General features: G+C 36.6%; 4 protein-coding genes across 6 annotated transcripts; all 4 read right to left on the bottom strand.

Moving 5' to 3' along the window:
- Positions 1–10: 10 nt before the first annotated feature.
- LOC121807352 (E3 ubiquitin-protein ligase ATL6-like) lies at positions 11–1301 on the bottom strand. Its single transcript, XM_042207571.1, has one exon. The coding sequence runs from the start codon at positions 1215–1217 to the stop codon at positions 198–200; it is 1020 nt and encodes a 339-aa protein (XP_042063505.1). The 5' UTR covers positions 1218–1301; the 3' UTR covers positions 11–197.
- An 849-nt stretch (positions 1302–2150) lies between these two features.
- Positions 2151–4857, bottom strand: LOC121807323 (phosphoglycerate mutase-like protein AT74). Its single transcript, XM_042207544.1, has 2 exons — positions 4263–4857; positions 2151–2721 (listed from the first exon to the last, which is right to left on the bottom strand). The coding sequence occupies exons 1-2, from the start codon at positions 4744–4746 to the stop codon at positions 2285–2287; spliced, it is 921 nt and encodes a 306-aa protein (XP_042063478.1). The 5' UTR covers positions 4747–4857; the 3' UTR covers positions 2151–2284.
- A 1267-nt stretch (positions 4858–6124) lies between these two features.
- Positions 6125–10304, bottom strand: LOC121806774 (guanosine deaminase). 3 transcript variants are annotated; one of them, XM_042206916.1, is made up of 7 exons: positions 10109–10301; positions 8956–9006; positions 8586–8648; positions 7836–7895; positions 6814–7004; positions 6595–6699; positions 6125–6518 (listed from the first exon to the last, which is right to left on the bottom strand). In XM_042206916.1, exons 1-7 carry the CDS (start codon positions 10122–10124, stop codon positions 6330–6332), a joined length of 675 nt encoding a protein of 224 aa, XP_042062850.1. In that variant the 5' UTR covers positions 10125–10301; the 3' UTR covers positions 6125–6329. The 3 variants fall into 3 exon arrangements, with proteins under 3 accessions (XP_042062850.1, XP_042062853.1, XP_042062851.1); XM_042206919.1 differs by lacking the exon at positions 8586–8648 and having other exon boundaries at positions 10109–10304; XM_042206917.1 differs by lacking the exon at positions 8956–9006 and having other exon boundaries at positions 10109–10302.
- Positions 10305–12514: 2210 nt separating this feature from the next.
- On the bottom strand, positions 12515–25161 carry LOC121808323 (protein HASTY 1-like). Its single transcript, XM_042208740.1, has 22 exons — positions 24867–25161; positions 23622–23723; positions 22852–22995; positions 22664–22744; positions 21762–21831; positions 20772–20842; positions 20542–20705; positions 20378–20449; positions 20062–20290; positions 18939–19001; positions 18593–18859; positions 17854–17967; positions 17630–17756; positions 17381–17550; positions 17194–17295; positions 16134–16237; positions 15753–16044; positions 15401–15645; positions 13956–14459; positions 13561–13855; positions 13279–13462; positions 12515–12873 (listed from the first exon to the last, which is right to left on the bottom strand). Exons 1-22 carry the CDS (start codon positions 24972–24974, stop codon positions 12827–12829), a joined length of 3555 nt encoding a protein of 1184 aa, XP_042064674.1. The 5' UTR covers positions 24975–25161; the 3' UTR covers positions 12515–12826.
- Positions 25162–25495: the final 334 nt, after the last annotated feature.

The raw sequence follows: 25495 nt of genomic DNA, 5'->3' as shown, positions 1-25495 counted from the left end.
CTGTATTATGTTATCATATATACAAATTATTATTTTCTAGTCATTTAAAACGATATTATACTACTACTCACATTGTCCAACCTCAGTGGGTAATGTATTAAGAGCAAGAATTCAAACACAAAAATAGATTAAAGAAAGAATTCAAAAATATGTTATAAAGCTCACGCTAGCGATCTACTCTGCTCAAACTCAGCATATTAAACCGAAGACTTACTCCGGTTTTCCAACATTAAACCGGTTTTGTCGTCCGTCTTCGGCTCGAAAGACACGAAAGAAGGCACCCTCAGCGGCGGCTCACTACTTTCGTCGACAACCCTTTCGCCTCTTGAGAAGAAACTCCACCGGCCGCTCCATTCCCCACTCATGAAACTCCTCCGCGAGCTTCTCGCCATAGGCAATGTAGTAGCCGCGCTGGTCCAACCGGTCCGGTCCATCACCTCCTTCCTAACCGTGTTAGGCAGCCTTAATGTGAACCGGTCGAGATTTTCCACCGGTTGGACCAGCGAGTGTCCGGTCGAGTGCGACCTAAACTCATCCAAAGCGACCACTCTCGCGGTTCGGATCGACCACCACCTATCGGAGCGGCACCTATCGGACCCGCTCGGTAAATCAAAGAATGGGGTCCGGTTCGCGCCATCCTCTCCTATTTGAATCGCGATTTCTCTTGTTCTCGAATTAGTCCTCTCCGCAATGCTAGTCCAGTCCGTGGGCGCCGGTTCAGATAATTGAACCGGCTCGTCGTCTGTCCGCGGGTCGAGATTGGCCCGGCAGACCGGGCAGGTGACGTGCGACTCGAACCATGCGTCGACGCACTCAGGGTGGAAGACGTGGTCGCATTTCGGGATCAAACGCAGCGTTTCGTCGGCCTCGAATTCGCTGAGGCACACGGCGCACTCGAGCGCGCACTTCCCGATCTTGCGCTCCTTCACCTCCGCGTAGGTGAACGTCGGGAACGCGTCGACCACCACCGCGTCGAGGCCGCGCGCCGCCACGGCGCGCATTGAGGGGGCGGCGGAGGGGCCGGCGGCGCAGTGGCGGATGTAGATCGAGAAGAGCCCCATGAGGAAGACCAAGGAGATGAGCGCGCCGAACATGATCGCCGACGACCTGGCGTCATTGTAGTGTCTGCCAATGCTGGGTGCCGGCGGCGGCTGAGCTCCGGCGAAGGTGAGGAGGAGGATTAGGGATTGGAGGAGAAGAGTCAGAGGGGATTTCATGTTGAGAATTTGACATATGAATTTTGTGAGGGAGAGTATAAGAAAGAGCGTGTGCGCGCGGCGAAAACGGCGTAATTAAAACTTTAAGAGAGGGGATTAGAGATAAAGAGATGAGACAGAATTAAATTAGAGTGATATTTAAGCAATGAAACTTAACTTTTCTTACTTTTGGAATGGAAATGGAACATTCTAATGTCAAGGTATAATTAATGCAGTAAAAAAAATGTAATTATTCTTATTTTTTGATTGGGACATTCTAATATCCGAGTAAATTAATTCAAGCAATAAAACTTAACTATTCTTAGTTCTTACTTTCTTAATGGGACATTCTAAGTTTTAAGAAAAATTTTCATGATTTATGATGTTTTATTTATCTATTTCTTTCTTTTATCTAACAACCAAGATACTAATGTGGGTAAAGAAAATGAGCATATAAAAAACCATAACGGGAAGTGAACTGGAAGTCTGGAAGGATTTTAAGATAGAGTTTCAAATGAACCATCTCCTATCATACAAAATGTTAAAAATTTGTATCATAGTATAAATATGAAACTTAAAGAAAGAGTGTGTATTGTCATGAAATTCAAGCAAGAAAACTTAACAGTTAGTGAAAAAAAATCAAATTTGTTTCTAATTAATAATTAGTTGAGAAATATAGCTTAGTGGTATGTGTCATCTCTAACTAATAGATTCATAACTTTGAGTAAGCACAATCACAAAATACATGTGAAATCTTATAACCAAACAAGGGTCTAATAACTAATTTTCCAAAATTAATAGTATGATTACAAATAGTCTTCTAATATTTTAAATTTGATAGAAATAGGTCCATTGTAATTAAGTACATGTAGGTTTGAGTTTGAGGAAAATTGATAGTAAATCCAGTGGGTAGAAATGGTCGATTTGCACGGATACAAATCGAACATACGGTAGTACATGGGCACAGGGTACATATATAAATCAATCATCAATTCTCTTTCTTGTTTCCAACATTCTTTACTTTTGAATGAGTTAGCATACTAGGTCGTCAATACAACATGTTCATCAACAGGCAGAGAAGCGACGGATTAAGAATCATTTTGGCAGTCAATATCGGACGGTGATTGTAACTCATCAGCAGTGCCTTCAGTTTCGGGGTCTGCAAACTTGTCAAAGAAGGTGTTGGGATACCACAGGCAGCTGTCGTTCCAGTTACCCTTGTTAGCTTGAGCTCGCCACTGTTGGTCTGCTATCATATCAGGGGATAATCCCCATTCTTGCATTTGTTCTTCACTGTGTTGGACGGCGAGACTGTATTCTCCTCCATCGCCTAGCTGCATTACTTGGAACTCACAGTTCCCAGGGTTATTCAAGTGCTCAAACTGCTCGACTGTCCATTTGAACCACTTCATAAGAAAAACACGAATTGCAAGTCCGTGTGATACGATAACAAGGTTAAGTTCATCAGTTGGGTCATGGTGGAGCCTGCTCATATCTATGTCCCTCCATAAGGATTCGAGAAAACCTGCACATAGTAAGCGGTTCTTTGATTTCATATCTCACAACTGCTAAAGAAACAAGATAAACTGTATCAATTTCGCAAACTGTTTGCGCAATCACCCCTTAAACCATTGAATTGACTCAAGATCTGCTCTTGTTTTCCCTGGGGTGGCTGGAAAAATGGTTCAACAGAGGAGACATTAAAATAGACAGCAACGCATACAAATAGAATGATCATGTAATATGTTCATATTATTAGTGTGTCATTCTTGCTTACTCTGCCACCTCAGCCTTCCTTTTTAGTATTCTTTCCTCTTATCCTTGTTCTTTTCTATATCCAATGGCCACGGCCGACCTAAGCCTCTCCCTGGTCCTCTGGCTTCCAACTTTTTCCCCACTGCTGCCAATATCTTTAGCTGGGCACCGACTAAATAGTGAACCCTCTTCTTCCCTTCCCCAACCCTTCAATTCTCCTCATAACAGCAAAACGCACACATAATGCATTTAAACACAACACTCTCACATGTATGAGAAATGATGAGAACATTTTGAGAGAAAGACTATCCCAATAATACACACATAATAAATCAGTATTAATTTGTCAGCACCATGAATAAACCAAATACAGATGTGGAGTTAAAAATGTGGATTCAGATGAAATACTATGTCAGTATGGGTTCTCATACGAATTTAAATTTGTACTACAAATCAAGGACTCTGTCCCTCCCATTTGACAGCCCAGTTTTTCTAGGCATAAATTTTTAGCCATGCCAAAATAAATGACATGCCAAACAAATGAGAAAGTAAGCCTTCGATATTACCAAAGGGAATCTATGTGCAGGGGCGGATGCAAGAATTCAATTTAGAAGGGACAAAAATATATTTACAAAGAAATTTCTAGAGTTTGAGGGAGGGCATTTATGAAGGAAATTGAAAATTTTGCAAAAATTGAAGAAGAAAATGGTACAAATTTTTTTTTGAGGGGAGCATTTGCACCCTACCCTCCTCAAGTGGCTACGCCCCTGTCTATGTGGGCATGCCAAATTCAATTAAATTGAAATACAACACCAGCTTTTAGAATATTACTGTACACAATCCATGGAAGAACAATGACTGTTTAAACTAAGTTCATGAAGCAATTCTTATCTCCGTGTCTTAGCTAGCCTTTTTATGAAAATTAGAAGAGAATGCAGATACTGCCAAATCTAACATTAGTATACATCTTCCATTCAAATGTCTCTGAAGATGTTTGGTAATTAAACTAACAATTGCATCAACTTGCCATACACAGCACACAAGAAAATGCTCTCAGATCCACTGCATCAAGTAAATTCCATTTCAGCAGACATATTTTTTATGCAAGTATGTCCATGATCTGGTAATTGTTCATGTATCCAAAAAACCTCAAGGAAACACTACGCTACCTACTTGATTGTTCATCAATCAGGGCAACAACTTAATCAAATCAATACGCGTAATTTAAAAACAACAAAAAATCAAGCAGATAATTCCAAGAGGAAAAAAGTGTGAGTTTAAATACTAAAGTTGAGAGGAAAACAAACATACTCGAAACGCGATCGAAAACATCGGCGGCAGACTCGCCCTCAGGAAATCGATAGAAGAACCTCCCGAACCTCTCCCTAATCTCCTTAATAACCTTCATCCGCTCGGCAACCTGAAAATTGCCGAAATCCTGCTCTCTGATCCGACATTCCTCCCTGGCGCCGATGATTCTGCTCCGCGGAAAGGCTCGACCGATTCCGCGGAGCGTTGAACGTGTCCTGGCGTAGGGGGAGACGTAGAAGTAGACCTTCCAGTTGGAGGAGGCGCCGGCGTCGGATACGACGTCGTAGATCTGAGCGCCAGCGCGCTCGGACTGCTGGTCGCCCTGGGGAGTGAGGGGTATGCGGTTGTCGGGGGTGGTGGCGTAGGCGGCGCCGTCGATGTTGCCAGCGCTCTCGCCGTGGCGGATGAGGATTATGCGCTTTGGAAGAATCCGCTCCCGCTGCTTGGATTGATGGTGATGATCATCGCAATTGCTATCTAACATTATAATTTTGGATTTGTCTATTGTTTCAGAAAATCGATGGCTCGTTTATTTATACGCTGCGAAACAGAGGTGTTCGGTTTTGACCATTTTGCGTTTCTTCAATTTTCGGTTGTCAGACTTCTGACTCTTATTAATTTTTAATTAGATTTGTATATTTTTTTTATGAGATTTGGCTTTCGATTTAAAATGGGGAAGCGTCGTAGTATTTGCATAAGGTCATAAGGATATGAACACCATTATCTTTTATTATTTTTAAGTGACTTAGTCTTATCAAAAAAAAGTTACTAAAAAGAGATTCTTCGCGACTTTAAAAAGTAAAAATCTATTTCTCCTATCGTATTCGTTGTGTTTTTTTTGGCTAGAAATTAAGGAACGTGTGTTTACTGAATTAAACTAAGAGGTTGATTTTTGCCATAAAGATAAAAATAACTCAACTGAAGTAATAAGAGTACTATGTACGGTCTATTTTTTTTTTATATCAAACTATAAAATAAAAATTACTTCTCTCTCTCCTTCACTAAGTGAGACATTACTTCACTACTACAATGTAGTATGGAATACCTATCCAACTAAACTGACATAAAAAGAAAAAAATGTCTGTTTCATTTCTTAGGGACAAAAGGTGATTCGCTCACCCCAGGCGCCCCCATAACCCGGCCCGACATCGCTATGGAGGGGTTCAAACACGGTACCTCAGCGGCCCATTTTCATTTCTTATTTTGAAGGTATAATGGTTTATTTGAGTTTTCTTATCCATTCACAATACTTTGATAAATCTACTGTCATGTGATGATTGATTTGTGGAAATATGACAATCTTTTTCATGGTAAGAATTTTATATTTAAATACAACACTATTTTACAAAAACTAAAGAAAAATATTTCTTTTAGTATTTTCTTTCAAACTGCTTCAAATTGTGTTGAGTTAGAAGAAGCATAATTAATCTCTAAATCCTAAACCCAGAATGTATCTATTTTATGTACTCCAGTTTGCGTGCTATAGTATAAGTACCAAATTTCAAATGATGAAATTAGATTGAGGAAATGGTAGAATTGAACTCACTCCTATCATTTCCATTTCCCCTACGTTTAAGAAAAAAGATCAATAACCTGGAGTATTAGTTTTCTCTACTATAAATTTCAATTTTTATTTCTTGTCGACTAATAAAAAAGTGTGGCTGGAATCAGATAAGATCATCTATAGCACGTAGTAATAGGATCCAATGTCATGTGGTCCACGATTAAGCCCAAGACAAATTCAATCCAATCTCCATTTTACACCAATGAATTGAATCACCAAAAAATATCATCATATACAATAATTATTTCTAAACTTGTGTCACACAACTATGAATTGAATCATTGACGAATCCTTCAACTCAAATAAAGTCCAGTTATGAATTGAATCATTGATGTATCCTTCAACTCAAATAAAGTCCAGTTCATACATAATATGCATTTACAATTATTAAGAAAATACAGCAAATCCCTTTATATGAAACGTTAAATGCATCAGCAAAGAACAAAAAGAGCAGTGGTTGAGTTAATAGATTTCATCGACAATTACAATTGAAGGAATATTCTTCAGTACAGTTGAAATTTCTCCTTTGTTTTCTCGAATACCTGCTCTGCTATCATCGCCCCATTCCCATCAGCTCTTTTGATTTCAAGATTAGCCTTCTGGTAAAACCCAGTTCCTCTCAATGCATCTGCTATGAAGTCATCGAAACCGATGGCAATAGCAGCTTCAGCTTTCGCTCCGTACACCAGTCTCTGAAATAAAGACGTCAGATTGTGGAGGCGAATACAAGTTCAAAGGCAAAGAGAGGAAATTCAGCAGTCAAAATACCTTGATTCTGGAGAGATGGATTGCGCCGAAACACATGGGGCATGGCTCACATGAAGCGTATATCTCACAGTCCGAGAGCTCAATCCTGTTGAGCTTCTTGCAAGCCTGAAAATGCATGGTAAGAATACACAACGTAAGAGACGATCAACCCAAATAAAAGAAAACAATTTTCAGATAAATGTACTGTTCAAGCAGGTTCACATTAAGGATTATTCTAACCTCTCTTATTGCTGTAACCTCTGCATGAGCAGTGGGGTCTGTGTGCTTGAGGACCATGTTATGACACCTTACGACCACTTCATCATTGTGTACCACAACAGCGCCAAAAGGACCTCCATCTCCACTATCGACACCTTTGTACGCCTCTTCAACTGCTTTTGTCAAGAATTTGTGATCTCTATCCTGAACAGCTGCAGCCATTACAAAAGCAATAATGTTACTATCTATTCTATCATATGTTCTTGAAATTGCAAAGTATCTTAACCAAGCAAAAATTGGTTGACTAAGATAATCAATCATAAAGGAATTGCGAAACCAGTCCTCTAACCAGGAACAAAGAACAGTAATACTTTATATGATTATTCGTTACAAAGACTTATAAACAGAACATATAATTAACTATGGTAAAAGAGAAAATCTAAGGGAAATCCTTACAACATTCACCATTTTCTTCATTCTTAATGAGAACATAGTTCTCTGAGCAAATAATCCACTAAATCTTTCTTAATGGTATCAGCGCCATTGATACATAGGAGATTAAAGCCAATTCAGGTTATGGACAGAGATGAAGTTATGAAGCATGAACTGTACATGATAGAGTCGATTGTGTCAAATCATGAACAATTGGTCTATATGAAACTAAAGCATTTAGTAGAAAATGTAAGAGAAAACACAAAAAATACAAGCGACTGAGCAACCTCAATCAATTAAAATCTTGTGAAAATTATGACCTCAGATCAGTAACAGCAATCTGCTTAGTCTTTCCCATCTCTCAAGACCGTTTGTATACCCCCTATACTATCAATGTACGACATTATTATATCTGGTTTATGTAAATATAGCTCAGTTACTGGAAGTATTCCTGCATTGGAAAAGTTCTATCAACTAGAAGATCTTTCAACTCAGCAAACAGGATCTACATATGTATGTGTGCTAAGAGTTGCTGCCAATCATTTTGTTCAGCAGAGGAAAGGCAAAAGGGATCAGAAAAAGAAATTGAGGAATTGGAATTAGATTATTACCTTCTTGATGACCAGGAAATGCAGACGCCACTGAGATAGTTCCATCTTTGGCATCGACAACTAATAGAAAAGGAAGACAATAAGCAAAATGTAGTGAGGTAAAATGCAAAGATCAGTGTAATAGTTAGACATAAGAGAGAGCTAGTTTGCTAATTGGATTTACAAAATGAATTCTACAAAATAAGGTTGATATTTTTAGTATTAGGTTGAGCACCAAGCCGTGTGCTAAAGAGGATACAATAGAATGCAAAAGTAAATCAGATTTTCATTTACTTCAGTGGCAGTATCGCATATCAAGAATCACTGTAATGTTTTAGTGTAGAAGGGTCTTTGACGTTTTTTTAGCAGATTACTGGTAATGATACTGGATGAACAGTATAAGATAAAGTAAATTGAACCTTAATATTCCATTTCATTCTATAAATATGACATGACATGACATGACTACAGCTAAGCATTCTTATTAAATCTTTTTCCAGGATTAGTTATGCAAGTTGTATCCACATATATACATTGCCTAGTAAAAGTGTGGTGCTAAGTCTTCTTCTACTATTCAATCAGTCACTCATTCCTTCGCGGTTGCAATATGTTTTTTTATTTTTATTTTGTGAACATTCTTAAGTTAGGCTTATTCTTCAATATTTTCTACTTGCAAGGTTATCGACTTATCGTGCATGTCAGAGATCAAATGTTATAAGTTGTACTAATATACATGACTTGATAAAAATAAAAACACAGAGGCAATCTTGCCTTCTTGATGACCAGCAAATGCAGTAGGAACAGCAGCAATATCTCCATCTTTAGCTTCAATAACTAATAAAACAGAAGCCAATGAAGAAAACAGAGGAATAGTAAATAGCTTATTCTCCCACGTCGAAATATATCTGAATTAGTAATAATCATCCCATATAGCCAAAAGAAACCACCAACTCGAGTCAAAGTTTCCAACTTAACCAATAAATAACAGATGTGAATTGAAGCATGTATTCTCTGCAGTTAAAACAATGGAGGGACAGAATCCATATGATACACTTTGTGCAGCATGGATTTTCAGGTGAGAGAAACAAATGGCATGTCCCCATAGTGGCAATAGTAATGCAAGAAAAAAATGTTGAAATACCTTCTTGATGAGGAGTGAATGTAGCCGTAGTTCCATCCTTAACGTCAACAACTGATAAATTGAGGAGCACAGTCAAAAAATGACATAGGGGCATGGACTATGGAGTAGTAAATTACATTCACCCACTAGTGTGCTTGAAAAAGGGAAAATAATAGTACATAATTCACACGCTAACATTTAGGTCTTGTTCACCATAAGGATTTCTCGTTGCGGTAAATAACAAAACCATTAGCCGCTTTGGCAATTCCTCCAAGACTTTTCAAACGTTGGAATTACTATATTACCTTAATATTTTGCAATTACAACATCTCCAATTGTTCCAGAAGTACTACAACACTATCCATTAGTAAAATACTAACACTGTTTGCACATTACACATTCAATAACTTCACCAAAAAAATTGTTGACAGTGTAACTGCAAAGTTTTAATTATCCTGTGATGTATGCAAATTTAAGTAACTGTTTTGTTCAACATAAAAAATAATACTGTAAATAGTACTGTACATCAATATGTATGTAATGCACTATGAAGAAAGAGATGTAAATCACATCTTATCTATTCAGCTGGGATACATACATATCATCCATCTAGTCACTCAAACCAAAACAAGCATGGGATCAAATGAAATTTTAAGTAATCCACTCTTATCCAACTTTATCAACCAAAGAAACATAGCCTTGGGATATACTCCATGACATTGGTGACTGGGAATTGCATAAAGTGAAGAAAGTGTATCTGGATTGATTAACGAACCAAACAGACGAAACAGGTAGCTTCTGAAGCAGACATCATTATCCCACACCAACTAAATTGAAAATAATCGCAATCATGAACTAATACTCATCGTTGCACGGCTCTGAAGTAGGAAAAACCATCCACCAAGTTTTGCTAAAGCTCGATCATTCGCAAACCAAAGCCCCTACCTAGATTCAACATACCCTTGCAGGTTGCTCAACGATTCAGATTATGCTTAGCGATTAAAATGCAATTGATGATTATTTACTCATTGCTAACAAGCATACCCCCAAATCGGAACAAACCACAAAAAAAAGGAAATCCGAAACGCCAAAACAGATAGAACTTACAGCCACACCAATCAATATACGCAATTGACGAAATCCAATCAAAAGACAGTGAGCATGAGCTGCTAACCTTTAGCTTTTTCCATCGGAGATGAGAAACAGGTTTCTGGCAAAGTAATGGGGCTAATGAAACGATGGATCTAAAAAGATTCGGAAAATGATATTCACGTTACAAATTGGTCACTCAAATTATATATAGGGCAAAGGCAAAGGCAAAGGCAAGTACTCCTATTTTATTGATAGAGGACGTCTGTTAATTCATCGGATTGAATCACCGTGTGATGATTACAAATTTTTTTTGTTTATTTTTAAAATTGCATGCTGGATTAGAATTTGTTAAAATTTCATAATTTTTCAATAATTTGACCTGATATACATACTCTACGATAATTGAGAGAGAGAATGTCCTAAATATATTTGTAATATTTATTTGAGACTTTTGGTTGCTTGAAATTAAATTGTACTCCCTCCATCTATTATTAACTGACATAATTTTTCTTCTCTTCATGATTAATTGATATTTTTATTTTTTAATACTTTTGGTAATACACCTAACATTTCAATAATTTATCTCACTGACATTTTATTACTATAAAACTTATACTCTTCGTCCCATAAAAGTACGAGCATTTTTCATTTTCGTTCGTACCATAAAAAATGGGCATTCCCATTTAATAAAAGTTGTCAACAACTCATTACTCATATACATCAATTTATTTACAACTTATAACATTATGGTCCATCATTATAACTCATTAAATACTAATAATAATGTGAGTCGGCACTATCCACTAATACTAATTTAACTACCGTTATTCTCATTTCTCTTACTTTACTTATTGTGCATTAATTTTATGGGATGGATGAAATATAAAAGTACGACCAACATTCCACTTACTTTCATCCACTTTCACTATATTTTTTTACACTCAGAGCCAAATCAACTCATGCCAATTAGTAGTGAACGGATGGGAACATGAGATTATTCAATATTAAATTTAGTTGAAATTATCCATAATTAATATTGTCAGAGAGGAAGGCAAGACTAATATATAGTACTCCTAACAGTTATTGTATGTGGTATGGCTGGAAATTACATATATTGAGTTCTGCCACAATCAAATATTTATAAGACTTAATCGTAGACCAAATATTTATAAAACTTAATCCTATCTAGCTTATTAAATCGCAAAAAAGTCTAAATATGTACAAGAAGACAATGAACTTGTTGTTGAACAGACTGTATTGGTGAAGTTTGGCTTACAAAATTTAAGAGATAGGCTTCCAATTTTGAATAAATCCCACATCCACTTTCAGTTACAATAGTATGTGTCCTCATACATAGAACTTAATATTTTTGTAGAGCATATCAAGAGACAAAGAGAATTGTATTTTATTATTTTCACATGTATCTACATAAAAGTGTGTATAAAACTATTTGACTAGTTGTAGGAGTATTATTTTTTGGGTCAAAAAAGTTTAATGGATATGGATAGACTCTGTTTGTCGAACACAATAATAACTAATGTAATCACCTCCACATATGTACAGATAAGATAAGATGGTTTTACTGCATAGTCGGAATTCAGAGCCAATAATAAATTGAACTATTTTGATGTTATATTTAAGAAATTACAGAAATTATGTGCACGAGTATATTTACCAGTCATGATCATACTCATTAAAAGTGTGAGATTACGTGTAAAATGCTACATCCAACAAAATATGATCAATCACATCAACTGATTTCTCTTTCCAGATAATGATTTATTTAGAATCTTCAATTTTATAAACTTTAACATAATCTTGGTTGTAATCCTTATCTTGTCTATTCAGTGATTCCTATATTGTTCGAAGAGTTTACTTTAATTCAACTTTATGCTTTTAGCTGTTAGTGACTTGAGTGATGGGACTGTGCCAATTTCGACTATCAATTCGCGAATTAAGTTAATTACACAAAAATTGATTGTCTTATAATGGAGTAATGATATACTACTCCATGCATTTGATTGTTCAGGAATTTCACTTCCTTTTCTAATTTGAATATAAAACCGTTGAAACATCACAAAGGTATGGCTTGTAACATAGGTGAGACATTACTTTTAAACACATAATTTAAGAATTAATATTTAAAGATTAAAGGAGTAAGAGAAAAAAGTAGAAGAAATAATAAAATATTACTAGTATAAGAGAGAAAGGATAAAATAGAAAAGAGAATAAAGTTTTGAGGAAAAAAATGACTCCGAAAAGAAATGCAACCCAACTATTATGGAACGGAGGGGTATTAAACACAACACTAACAGTGTAAGCTCCAACGAGCCAACATCAACTATTTGGAAAATAGAAAATTGATAATTATGCAATAAATTGAAAGACGATGACATTGTAATATACCCCCTACATCCCACGTTTAAGTTCCACTCCAAGTTAAGTGGCACAATACACCACAGTAGCACATGGCATCAACACGATGGGGTTTCGAGAAATAACCTCGATCAAAACCTCAACATGGTTATTGTTCAAGATAGGCATAATTTAAGGCTATGGATTTAGTTACATAACAAATGTGACAGATGAAAGTATTTAGTGAAGATGTGAAGTTATTTGAGAGGAAGCACAAAAACTATTGTGTGAAATCTCACTAATTAGCCACTAGCATGTACTGTACCAGATTTACATTATATTTCCACACTGGGGCATCTCTCCAGAACAAAAGTAGAACATATGTGACAAAATATGCAGCAAAGGAATCCGTTTATGTGATTGCAGCCAGTCCAATGCGATCTTCTTAATCATGGTTTGATTGTGGAGCTGCATCCAATGTGCGAAACCTCGCTGCACAGTTAACAGTTATGTCTATCAGCCACATACACGGATAATCTTGAATAATGAGATTTCATATACAGAAGCTCAAGTTTCAACTGAAAATTTGCAATATGATTTATGATATTATGGTGTCGTTTGGTGTTATAACTCATTTTCATATGATTATCCATCTCGAATTAAGTTGTGAGATTATTTTTATTAGAGAGGGGTTGCTATGACTTATTATCATATGATTATCCATCTATAATTAAGTTGTGAGATTCAATCACATGAACCAAACATAATACATATTCAATCATGAAATATAATATTGCAAACCGAACAGGCACATGTATCTCAACATAAGTTGGGATCTTAATAATAAACTAAATCAAAAGCATCATTAACTAATTCTGCATTCTCTTAGATACTTACTTGTGACATTCGTGATGACATTTACACCTTTTTGAGCAGCAATAGCCTTCAACTTGTTTCCTGTTGCCATTATCAAAAGACTTTTCATGTGTTGCTTTTGCTCCTTGGGGCTACCAGTCTTCGACAAAGCTTCTTCAAAAGCAAATAAATCTTGTTGGGTAATACAAGGGAGAGAGAGCAGAATCTGCAACAGATGGAGAAGCATTTTATTGGATGCCATAGCAGCAACTATTTATTTTACATGTAAAAGTCCAGGACAACAATAGAGTATATTCTACCAACCTGCCTAGGTGATGGATCTCGATTGGACAAGTATACGAAGATTTCACGACAGAGACCAACTAAGTCAGCGCTTATAAAAGCATTGGACTCGAGGGTTAGACCCTGGATTATAGCATAAAACAAATCTTTGCATACGAATTGTCTGAGCTCCACATTATTTGTTGAAACTGCAAGGAGAACTACTAGCCCACAAAATGTAGAAACTTTAGACATAGATTCACTATCGCTCCAACCAAGTGCTTCAATGCATATTTTTAAGACTGGAGCTGCAAGACTTTTGTAATGCAATACAAATCTGCAAAAATCAACCAAAAAAATGAAGCGTACGAACACTATATAAAAAATTAAGTAATACCATGGTTATCGATGGTGTAAGCAAGTTTCAGTGAACATACCCAACCATAGAACTGCAAGCAAATGCATTTAGGCCTCTCTTAGAAGAATCTTCTGTGTGGCTCATTTGACCAACCTGCTCTAAGGATGGAACTGTAGCATTGAGTCCAGGAGAAGCTAGAACAGAGAGAAGGGAACACATCTCACGTGTTAGATCCCTAAGAAGCTTTTCCTCCATGACCTCCACTTTTAAGTCTGACCCCACAAGTATGCCACTCAAGTCAGGAACCTTTGCCTTCCCATCTTGTAATAAACTAGACCATGAACTACTAAGAGCCTGGTGTACATGGAGAAGTAATGGATGCAAGAGCTTTTCTAGCCAAACCTCCCACATATCTGAGGGGCAGCATTTAACCAATGGAATTAGAGCCGAGTGCACAAGCTGCTTTATATGCCTGAACTCCATGTGCTGTATATTTTCCATCAATGCGACAACAGCAGAATGAGAGTCTATGGATCTGAAAAAGGGATCTCCAAGCGTTGCAGATAAACCTAATATGCTGTACCTGCAGCAGAGAAATTTACTTGAGAAAGGATATTTCCAAACTGTGGGGTAAATTCCAGTTGCAAGTGCTAGAAATACATGTGGGCAAGAACAACTTACTGCCTATCAGTTCATGAGTCATATTCAGGGAGCTGTGATACATAAATTCAGTTCAATTGTTTCCATCTTCGAATCCTTAACTTATTAAAACTATGTCATATTTGAGTTTTCTTACATGAATGCAACATTAAAAGATTCAAGCAACTATTTTCTATGTGATTCAGGGAACTGTTGTCCATGTGAATTTAAAACATTTATCAACTATAAATTCAAGTCATAGAGACTATATCACCTAGCATTTGAGTGCATGCTAATAGCACCCACCCCCATGTTTTTTACGTCACATCAATTGATGTATAGACATCTAGAGAGATGTGGATATGCCCTGTACACATTCTCACCGTGACTAGGGGTGGGGTTTGGAGGGGGCACAGTGAAATAAAGGATAAAATAACAGTAAACCTAACTGTAAAGCTAAAGTTGATTTAGTCAAGCATGTTTATCATTTTCCCACTCAGAGTACCTACTCACCAAGAAGGATGTTGGATTTTCAACTTGGGGACGTGTGTTGGTTTTTCGTGAAATGGATACGTTTTTCATTGTCATTTAAATGTTAATTATCATCATCCAGTTCACTAGCAAAGAAAAAAATGCCCCCTGAAAAAATGAGTTTTTGTTCAATAAAATTAGTACTATAAAGTTAAGGAATTGTCTATTGGTGGATTTCATTATATTCTAGAGGAGATTAAGATTGATTTTCTACTAATTTATTTCCTGATTTCTAGGAGTTATTTCGGTTAGATTCTTTTTTCTATTCTCTGATGTAGCAATAAATATTTTAGGATTTCTTCAAGTTTAAACCTTAAATAAGTCAACTTGCAGCTTTAGCACTATTTCACATACCCGCTATCTCGTATTCCCTTCAACCAATTCCGTATGTCATTTCCACTAGCCTCTGAATAAGCTTCTTTGCTGATATCAGACGGATATCCATCATTAAATGTTAATGAACCCTTGGGCAATTTATGCTTCCCTTCTCCAAGAAGACTGATTTTTTCAGCATCACTCATACCTAATGCCGCCCTCATTTCTCCAGGAAGCACTTGAGTAACAGGCGGAGACCAAAGGCAATGTATTGAACGAAGCAGCTGGGCATAAATAGTTCATCATGTCCGGAAAAAGAATGTTCAAATCAAATCCAAAACTTTGGTCTAAAATAAATTATTGGATGTAGCAACAAGAATAAGTTCCTTACTTTAAGCAGAGGTGGCATCATCCATAAGAGATGGCAAGCCATTGGATGAGCATCAGGAGTTGTTTTCGAACTGTTTTCTAAACTCAAACTACCTTTTCTGTAACCACTCCGCTTAAGTGCCTTCTCAAAGAATGTCACTATGTGAAATATTGACCACATAAACCGTGTATCAGCACAAAGGTGGACTAAATTGGGCGGATTAGTCAAATATGCCTCTTGCCACTCCAGCTGAGTCCATTGTTTGCTCAAAGGCTCAAGCAACCAGAGCAAAACTTCCTGTTGTTGCTGAGTCCTACTCACAGTAAAGTTTTACAAAATGAGTTGCAATAGAAAAGTAAAGCATATGTTGCAGAAAAAGTTATCTTTGGATCAAGAAATTACCCAGCAGACGAAGCCATAATAAGAAAGGCTTCACCTAGAATATTTTGTTCTGCGCGCAGTAGAACACCCTCCGTTTGCAAATACATCATAGTGTCAGCAATTCCCTGCAAACAGTTCAAATATAAATGAAAAGATTGCCTTATGATCTTAACCATCCAAATGAAATTCCAATGAGGATAACCAGGGGCCTAGTTCTTCATATGTTTCAATACTTCATTTACATCCCAAAAGTAACCAACTACAATATGATTGTACTGAACGAGTTAACGACTTCAACAAATAGTCAAGATATTGTATGATACACAATTTCCAGGCTCCAAGTAAAATATTTCAGCCATTTAGGATCTTCAACCACAGTTCCTCCTGCAAGAATGCTTCGGTTTTCTTCTTCTTTCTATCTCATCCCTTCCTAGTTTCCTCAATCTTTTATTTCATTTGCTTTCTTCTTTCCTGGCACAACTTCCTGTATATTTCTCCCAGTTCCCTGTTCTCTCAAAAATTTCTTCTATGTTCTCCCTACTTTTATATTTCTATTTGCTGAAACTACATAGTTACTGTGTGCATTTTCCTAGTTCTTTTAATGTTAAAAGTGAAGTAGGAAAAATAGAGCTCTTGAATATACTCATAGCACAATTTATGTCAAACCCTCCAATAGAACTAAATTTAGAAGTCCAAGTGAAATATTCAGCTTGCTACTTTTCTCTGTTCAGGGAGTTTCTACATTAACGTGTATAACTTGAACTAGTGCATTTTCCCAACATACCTCAGCTAAACAGCCTAAACCTGATCCTTTATATACTGCCATAGAACGTCGAACTCGCTAATTTCAATCAAACATAATGGGAGACCGACAGAGAACCTTTTCATGATATTTTGGACTGGGTCAAAGAAAGTATGCATCATACAAGCTGATTTGTCTCATATAGAACCAAGGTATAAAATAGAAGTAGACCAAGCAGATTAAAAAATGGGCACTTACCCAATTGATGCATAATTGCAAACTGCATCAGCTAGCATTCAACAATCTTGTTTTCTAAATAACCAAAAGTGGGTATGTTACCTTCATGTGAGGTAAGAGGCTTTCGTTAGCAGCCTTAGCGATTCGAATGAAGGATGTACATATCTGCAATCTCGCACGCCGAGCAGCACTTGTCGAAGGATCCTAAAATAATTGGACTGCCCGTATAAGCGAGTGAAGGATTAAACTGCATATTGTATTTGACACTCATAGAAGACAAAAGCACAACCTTGACCATGACAGGTAGGGATGTTAATAGTTCAAATAGTTTATTGATTACACTGCCAACAGCATCGGGATAGTACCTCAGGAAAGGACCCAAAGCATCTAAATAGTGACCCAGAACTTCCACCATAGTTGGTTCAGTCCATTTCAGGGATATAAGTTGTTGAAGCAGGCCTTCAAGAAACAGTCACCACATCAGCAGAAGGTACACCTAAAAAGAAGATTAAATACGTGGATCTGGCAGTGATCAAACCTTCCAAAGTTTGACGTAATGAATGCTGAAGGTCAGGGCTGATCTTGCTATATTCATTTGGTCCATCAAAAATAGTAACGACAATATTTTCCAAAGCCAAATGCATGCTCTCCATTATGGCCAAGTCCTGATATTCAAAGCCAAGAAGCATAAAAAAAATTTTAAGAAAAAGCATAGAAGGTGGGCAAACAAGAAAATCACTCAGTATACTACCAAGTGCTTACTTTAGTAGACGAAGAAGCAGCCATCAGGTTCTTTATAGCTGCAGTAGTTCTCTCCGAAACATTAGCAGCAGCTAAAAGTGGCTTCGCGGATGTGACAAAACGGATCAATTCCAACTGCATGTGAAAGAGAACCCTTCAATATCGTTTCAATAAGACTCGTTACATCTGTTATTATATTCCATTACAATCTTCAGTTTAGCCAAATTCCCTTACTATGCTTAAAGGGATCCATCACCAATATGTCCGTTTAGCCAAAAAAAAGTGCACTTATAAGAGATTGACAGCAAAACAAGGAAAGGACTGCAAAATTGTATGGACCTTTCTATCCAATAATGTTTCCAAAATCAAAATACTGGAAGCCCTACTCCTTGGACCTCAGTCCTCCCAACCTTTCTTGTCTATCTATTTCTTGGTATACAAATAAACACTACCTAATACATACTTATATAATATAAATCCCATTGGTTTTATATAATAACAGAGCACCAAATTAGGATTTTTTTTAAACAATGAAGAGAATAAGAAAACTTTAATAGCTCTTTCTTTCTATAAATGTACATATGTTTAACATCAACCAATTTTTCAGTGCATACCGTTCCAAACATTTCATGCAATACAGGTAATCATCAAATAAGTTACTAATACTTATTACTTCAGCTGTGCAATCAGTGTAGAAGAATAGTAAAAACATGACATGATGAGAACTCAAGAAACTACGATAATCTGGTCATCTACATACCAGGCGTGAGCGGTAGTTACTGAAATCTATTTTGCTGTCAAATTCATTACTCCAGAGCTCCAATGTTCCAACAGTCGGCGTCATCTCAGCGTATGCATTTTCTTTCTTCAGCATCCGTGTGAAGGATGTCTCTAAAATGGCACTGCATATATCATCAGTTACTAACGCTAGTAACCTTGCCTTTTCATTTTCGGATCGTCCAGTACTAGTGTTTGGGTCATCAACCAAACCAGTCTTAGATTTGGACAATATGTCCCGCATAAATGACTGCCAAAAAAGTAAATCAATTATCATCGACTGCAAGGATAAGAACTTTACTATCCATTACCAAGAAGTTAATTCATACCAGCCAAAACAGTAGAGAATGGTAGTGAAGTGCTAATTTTGAGTGTTGGAAAAACCCCAGCATCTGCAAATTTGAAAAACAAACTAAAAGAATGAAACCAAAACTATCACAAGTCCTAAGAGGACAACAAATTGAGATATGGAAAATGCTGCAAGTTTTGCATCATTCCAAGGCAGACTGTCAGCCCCTTTCGGATTAACATAAAGTGTATTTAGCACAGAAACTATACAATCTTTTTTTCACCAAAAGTTGAGAAACAATAACCATACAAAATACCAGATACACGAATAACAATATTTCTCTGCCACTGGAAAGATTCTCCATACATGCAACTACCAACAGGCAACAACAAACTACATGAGTTACTTAAAGCCCTCATCATCACCTCAAATGAAGGGGATGACATTCCAAGCTATAAGTTGATTAATTAACACCAGAAAGGCAACTCAATGATTCCAGTTTTTCCCTTTCTCCGGTTATTCCTCCCTCATGAAATATTCTTATTCTTTAAATGATAATATTGCAGTCTTTATCATATTAGATTATCTAATTGTATTATGAGGTGTCATTTTTTAATAGATGAAGAAGAATATAAAAGTGAGATGAATATAGTAGCTTCAAGCATACGAGATGATGGTAATTATTTTTAGGGTTAATCAAATTTGTGTCCCAACTTTTGGCGTTTTTATGCAGCCATCAGTTTTCCGGATGTCCACAACAAATAAGACACATATCAAACTTTTTCTATAGAGTTTTTTATAAGGAAAAAGTGGAAGTTGGGGATACGAAACACGACTAACCAAAAAATCCACCTCAATTGAGCTATAATGCACCTAAGAACCAAAGAAACATACCACCTCAAGCGGGACTTAGATCAAACATTTCATTGTTGACGTGGAATTTTTTGGTTAATCATGTTTTTAAAATTAAAACACATTTTAAAACCTTCCCTCTAACCTTATCAACAGGGAATAATTGAGATTGCAGTCAAAACGGAACTTTGCAAGATACATTATGTGTAACATCTACAATTATAGATTCATAATTAAGGGATGAGACAAAACGCTTGTTGAAGGAAAAGATTCATGCAACTATAGAATAAGTGGTAACGCAGAAACAGGACCTGTTGAAGATAAAATGTGAGAGATGTGCTATCAGCAGTAAGACATTGCAAGTTTGTGGAACCCAATGAAACCAAGCTTTCGCATATATATTCAGCAAACTCAAATTCACTCTCATTGCTGACAGCACTACTTGATTTGTTAAGAAAATCTTTGCTGGCATTCATCAAGGTCTCAGAAACAACTTTCATTGCAGTATCAAAGTCAGAACCATCATCTAGAGGCCGTTTCCTACATAAACAAGAACACAACAATAACAACCATAATTGTATTCATGCAAAACATGAAGGATGCTAATTAAAGATGCTTACTACTTACCTTGCTGCAACAATTTTAAAAAACTCGCATGCATGAAGGCGAAAATCTGGAGAAGAAAGTAAGAACCCGCAACTGCTTGTAGTAGGGGAGAGAGAGAGAGAGAGAATTAATACGGCTCGTGATGTAAAAAAGAAGAAAAAGATAGGGGAATATGAAGAATTTACCCATATATAATTCCATATTTTCCAAGATCAGATAAAGGAGCCCACTCAGCATATGCATTAACAGCATTAATAGCAGCTATTAGTGCTGCTGCATGCTGCTTTGCAACATCCATTTGCTGCCGACCAGCTTCCATCAATGCAGCTCCGTAGTGCTTCTCTAGCATCTAAACAAGATAATTATATCAGAATAAGATGCTAGTACAGACAGAGTCAAAACAGCCAAAACTTACAGTGAACAACAGAGGAAATATTTCTGGCAAAGACTGACTTAGCCCTCGTAGTAACATCCGGCGCCTATCCCCTGGTCACACAAATGTAAGAAAGGTTAACGGGGAAATCAGAATTTCAAATAAAAGGAAGGTTTAATATCATTTAAACCCGCTACTGGCAAACAAAGATGATGGCATATGATACATTTTGCAGCATTAGCATAATATATTTGTACTTCCAACACATGTAATGGAATAGGCTTTAGAGCTAAAGGAAAAAAGTTTGAGCTAGGGATTCAAAGGTAGGTCTAATAATAGTTTGTCCCCAAGTTTCATGAGTTTTCAAAAATTCAATTCATACTCCGTATTACAGAATCCGGCAAAAAAATGATGGATCACATTGCTCAATTATTAGGCGGATTATATGTGGATATAGGTCAGATAAGATTTTTCAGAGATAGTAGAGGACTGAGCTCGACTATTGTGGTACTGTGCAGTGGTGTGTATGTTCACTAGAATTTTGGAGGAGTGAGAAGTATGGAAAGTAGGGGTTGCAGATTGGGGGAAGGAGATGTGTTTCTGTCGTGAGTTTTGAGAGTAGGTACAAGGCGGAGAGATTTATTTTCTAAATGCAGAACGGGGGGGGGGGGGATTGCAGGCAGCAGTCTTTTCACCACGGTTAAGAAGAAGATAGGGGAGAGGGAGAGTGATTTCAAATTTTTTCCATCTAAGCACCAAGTCGTTTTGATTCTCATGTAGAAAAAAAAATCAATAAACCTACCAAAAAATTGATTTTTCATTCCATTATCAGATCATGAAATGTGGGGTATAAATTAAACATTTTTCAAAGTTTATGGTTTTTAAAGTCAAAACATGAGTTGGAGACATTTTCTGAAAAATTGTGAAAGTTGGGGAGATAGACTGATTAACCCTAAAAAATTAAACTTTCATAGTCTAGATACAGTCACAAGGATAAAATCATAAAACCCTTTGATCATGCTGATGACCAACCTTCTAAATCCTCATTGTGTACAGTGATATCTTCTGGAAGCCACCTTAGCATCATCAGTACCAGCTCAGCCTAACAGCAAAGATTTGGATATAGGTCAGATAAGATTTTCTCATGCTCGGAAATTGATGCCACAGATGATAAGCATGCAGTTACGATACTATTGTATGTACATATGAATGTGTTTGTGCGCGCTTCTCTCTCTTATTACGATAGTATTTTATTTGTATTTATGTTTCCTTGCACATTTTTTACTTAGTTAAAAATATTTGCATGTTGGGTACATCCTTTTATTTTAAGCTGATGTATGTAACCTAGTCTCTACTACAATCTATATATAGGAGAGTCTTTGTACTTGTATAATATCTTTTCTCCAGTGGCTTTGATTCATTCTGTTTTACAGAGCTCTATACAAGTTATACAGATCAAGCACTGCTCTGTTTTGCAATAACTATTTAAGAAACAAAAAAAGTAAGTTGAAAGAGAGTAGGGATCCTGAACAAGTTGAGCTTAAAAAACACTACCCTTGAGTCATATCACACAATACATCCTTGAAGTTTCAATGGTTCGAAACCTGCAATTCAACTGTAAATTACTTATCTATTATTACTACTACTGCCTTAATCACTATTCTCCTGCTCTAACCAAACACACCATCACAAGTTAGGTCAACCCCACAAAAATGTAATTTAGCTAAAACAATTAAACTATGGTCAGTGCACAAAAACACAAATCCCAAAGTCACTCATATACGGTTTGCACAAATTTGGGACATAAATGGACTAGGAAAATGTCTTTGTAGGACATCACATCAAGTGAGTTTGCCCGAAAAATGAAGAAATGACTCACAGTTTTCTAGTAACTTTAAGTCTAAACACTGAAAAACATAGAAGCTGTGGAGCACCTGTATAGGACCCATGTTCGAGAGTGTAACTATAGATGGCCAAAGCTCCTGCCATAGACTCGGGCCTTCTCTCCTAACTATCTGCAAGAAAATATCAAAATGATACAGACCACTCAGAAACATTTGTCTGCCTTTTCATATATCCATCTCCCCATCTAAAAAAATTGGGATTTAAAAATATAAATAACCTCAGCAACAAGAGCAGCTGTCTGGCTTTTCAAAGCCCATTCTTCACAAGGGTTTGCGATTTCTGACATCAAATCAACAGCTACATTTGCAAAGTGCCTCCTTTCCACAGGGCTTAGTTCTTCCCAACGTAATCGCACCAGATGCTGAACGTAATAAATTCAAAGGTTAATAACAAGGAAATGTCATTATCTCTACAAGCTATTCAATTAGGCCATATTTACTGCATATATCTAAACTTGCAAACATGACATGGATTTTAACTAGAACATGGAACTAGCCTAATAAATAGGATAAGAACATAACTGTTATAGCTCCAGGTATAATTAAGCTATAGGCAATATGATCATTTGATGCATGGAGTTCCCATACAAGTAGATGTAGATGTGTCAACAGACAGTCAAATTATAGATATACATAAATGTGAAGTAGTATTTCCAGCACTGACTGGCAACAAACAAATATACAGGACTTAAAGTTTTGCATAAACATGCACATCTAGATCAGAAAATCTGGATCCCACCTTCAGCATTTTCAAGAATCAAGGTTATGATTGGTAAAATATTGGATTTTAAAAGACACACCTTCAGTATCTCATTATTTGATCAATTGTAAACTCTGACAAGGATGTTTGCCAAGTACCAAGTCCCATGAAAAGATTTTTTATATAGCCTTAGCCCATTCACAAGGTTTGAGAAATATCTTGAATTGAAAGGGGTATTCTAGATAGATAAATTTTGGGAAGCAAATTAAAAGTGAGTGATCATTTTACCTGGAGCATTTTAAAAGCAAACAGTCGGATTTCGGGTGACAAATCTCGCTTGACCAAAACAAACGAGGTACTTGCCAGCACACGTGTGTCTCCAGCTTTTACCTGAAGAGAGTAACATTAGGAAAGGAATTCCAGAAAGAAATATTATTACAGTTACATAAAATATTTTACTCTTTCTATATCATTCAGGTGTCAGTGAGCTTTTAAAGTTTGTGCAATAGTTTTAGACCACAGCGTCTTTATTTTTACACTTCAGTGTGGGTGAGGGTGTAGATGTATATAAAGATTCATGGAACAATCCAATCTTCACGTTAAGCTATACCATAGATGCAAACAAAATACTCCCTCCGTTCCATAGTAATAGAGTCATTTCCCTTTTTTTGTAAAAGTCAACACATTTTTCCACACCTATTTTACTCTCTCTTACTTTTTTCTCTCTTCATCTCTCTACCTTTTTCATTTTCCACTTTATTCACCCTTTACTTAACTCACCTAACACAATTTTTCTTAATCTCCGTACCGAAAGGAAATGCCTCCATTACTATGGAACGGAGGGAGTAGATGATAAGCAGCACAATCAAAATGCTCAGTGGAAGCTCAAAATCGTACTTATGTGAGCATAAATGTGTCAGCTTCAGTTTAGATAAAAAGGATTAACTATGGCCGCCCCAGTAAGACTTACCATAGGGCACTTCAGAAAGGTCTCGTTCTAACAAAGCCTAATATGTACATGAAATGGAGAAGTAAGATATGGAACTGTGGTCTCCAAATTCAAAAATATCAAGCGCTGCTTCTACGCTATACTTGAGCTTATCTGAAGCTTGAGATTGAGCTTCTTTAAGCTCTTCATTAGTGTGTAGACAACATGAGAACAATGTTATACGACCATGTAATATATTAAGCTAGCTCGACTTTAATGCAGTGTCCACAAAAAACTTAAAATGGACACCCCATAGTCAATTAGTCCAATCAAGTTGGCTGCAATCGCTAAGGCTTTGAAAATCCATCAATGTAATACATGAACCCATAGATACTCACAATAGTAAGGATACCTAAATAATAAGAAGAAAATAAAAGGTATACATAATTGTGCCCTAAATGATGAGATTCTCTCTACAGTCAAAACTTCAAGTATAATCCAATAAACGACTGCAAACAGAGTATTAAAAAAAACATACTGCTAATAGACTTGCTTTTAAACAGCAGTAAATTAACGGAGAGTTTCAATTAAAATAAAAGTCGTACAGTTTCCAAGTATGAGTGAGCGGTGGCGCGAGCATCGGGAGAGGAGGTCCAGTCGAGTGCGGCGGTTATGGCTCGAGCCACATTGTTTGAGATTCCGCTATCCTCCATTCCTGTCCTTCTCCTACTTCCAGCTTCTACGGCGACGGCGGAGGGCGGAGGCGGTGGCGATAATTTCTTCAACTTTCTCTGAATAATTTAGTGAGAGAAAAGGGAAAGGGTTTTGAATATGAAAGACTTCTGTGATACTTCTGCAGCGTGCAGGAGTTGAGAACATCTGGATACTCCGCAATTTGGGTTTTAGTCGATATTCGATTTTTTTTTAAATATTAAAAAACAATATTCCTTTTGTTTTTGTGTTTCTTTTTATAATTTTTTGGTCCAATCATACAAGTTATTCTTATTCTTGTGAATAAAAACAATACATTACATTTTTTTTTTTAAGAAAGAGTAGTAGTATTTTATGTCGATATTTGAAACAGGGATAAAATCCAAATGATCAGGATCTTAGAAATATGGCAAAAACATAACTCGTATGCATTTTATACTATATTATCCAGTATAAGTTAACGATATAAATTAATTGCAACAAAGATTACAAATAAAAATAATACTGAACCAAATTAATTGCA

The sequence above is a fragment of the Salvia splendens genome, chromosome 6 (genome assembly GCF_004379255.2).
Source record: "Salvia splendens isolate huo1 chromosome 6, SspV2, whole genome shotgun sequence".
NCBI classification, from domain to species: domain Eukaryota; kingdom Viridiplantae; phylum Streptophyta; class Magnoliopsida; order Lamiales; family Lamiaceae; genus Salvia; species Salvia splendens.
The sequence above is the reverse complement of the archived record's forward strand: the minus strand, read 5'-3'. Positions and strand labels throughout refer to the sequence as shown.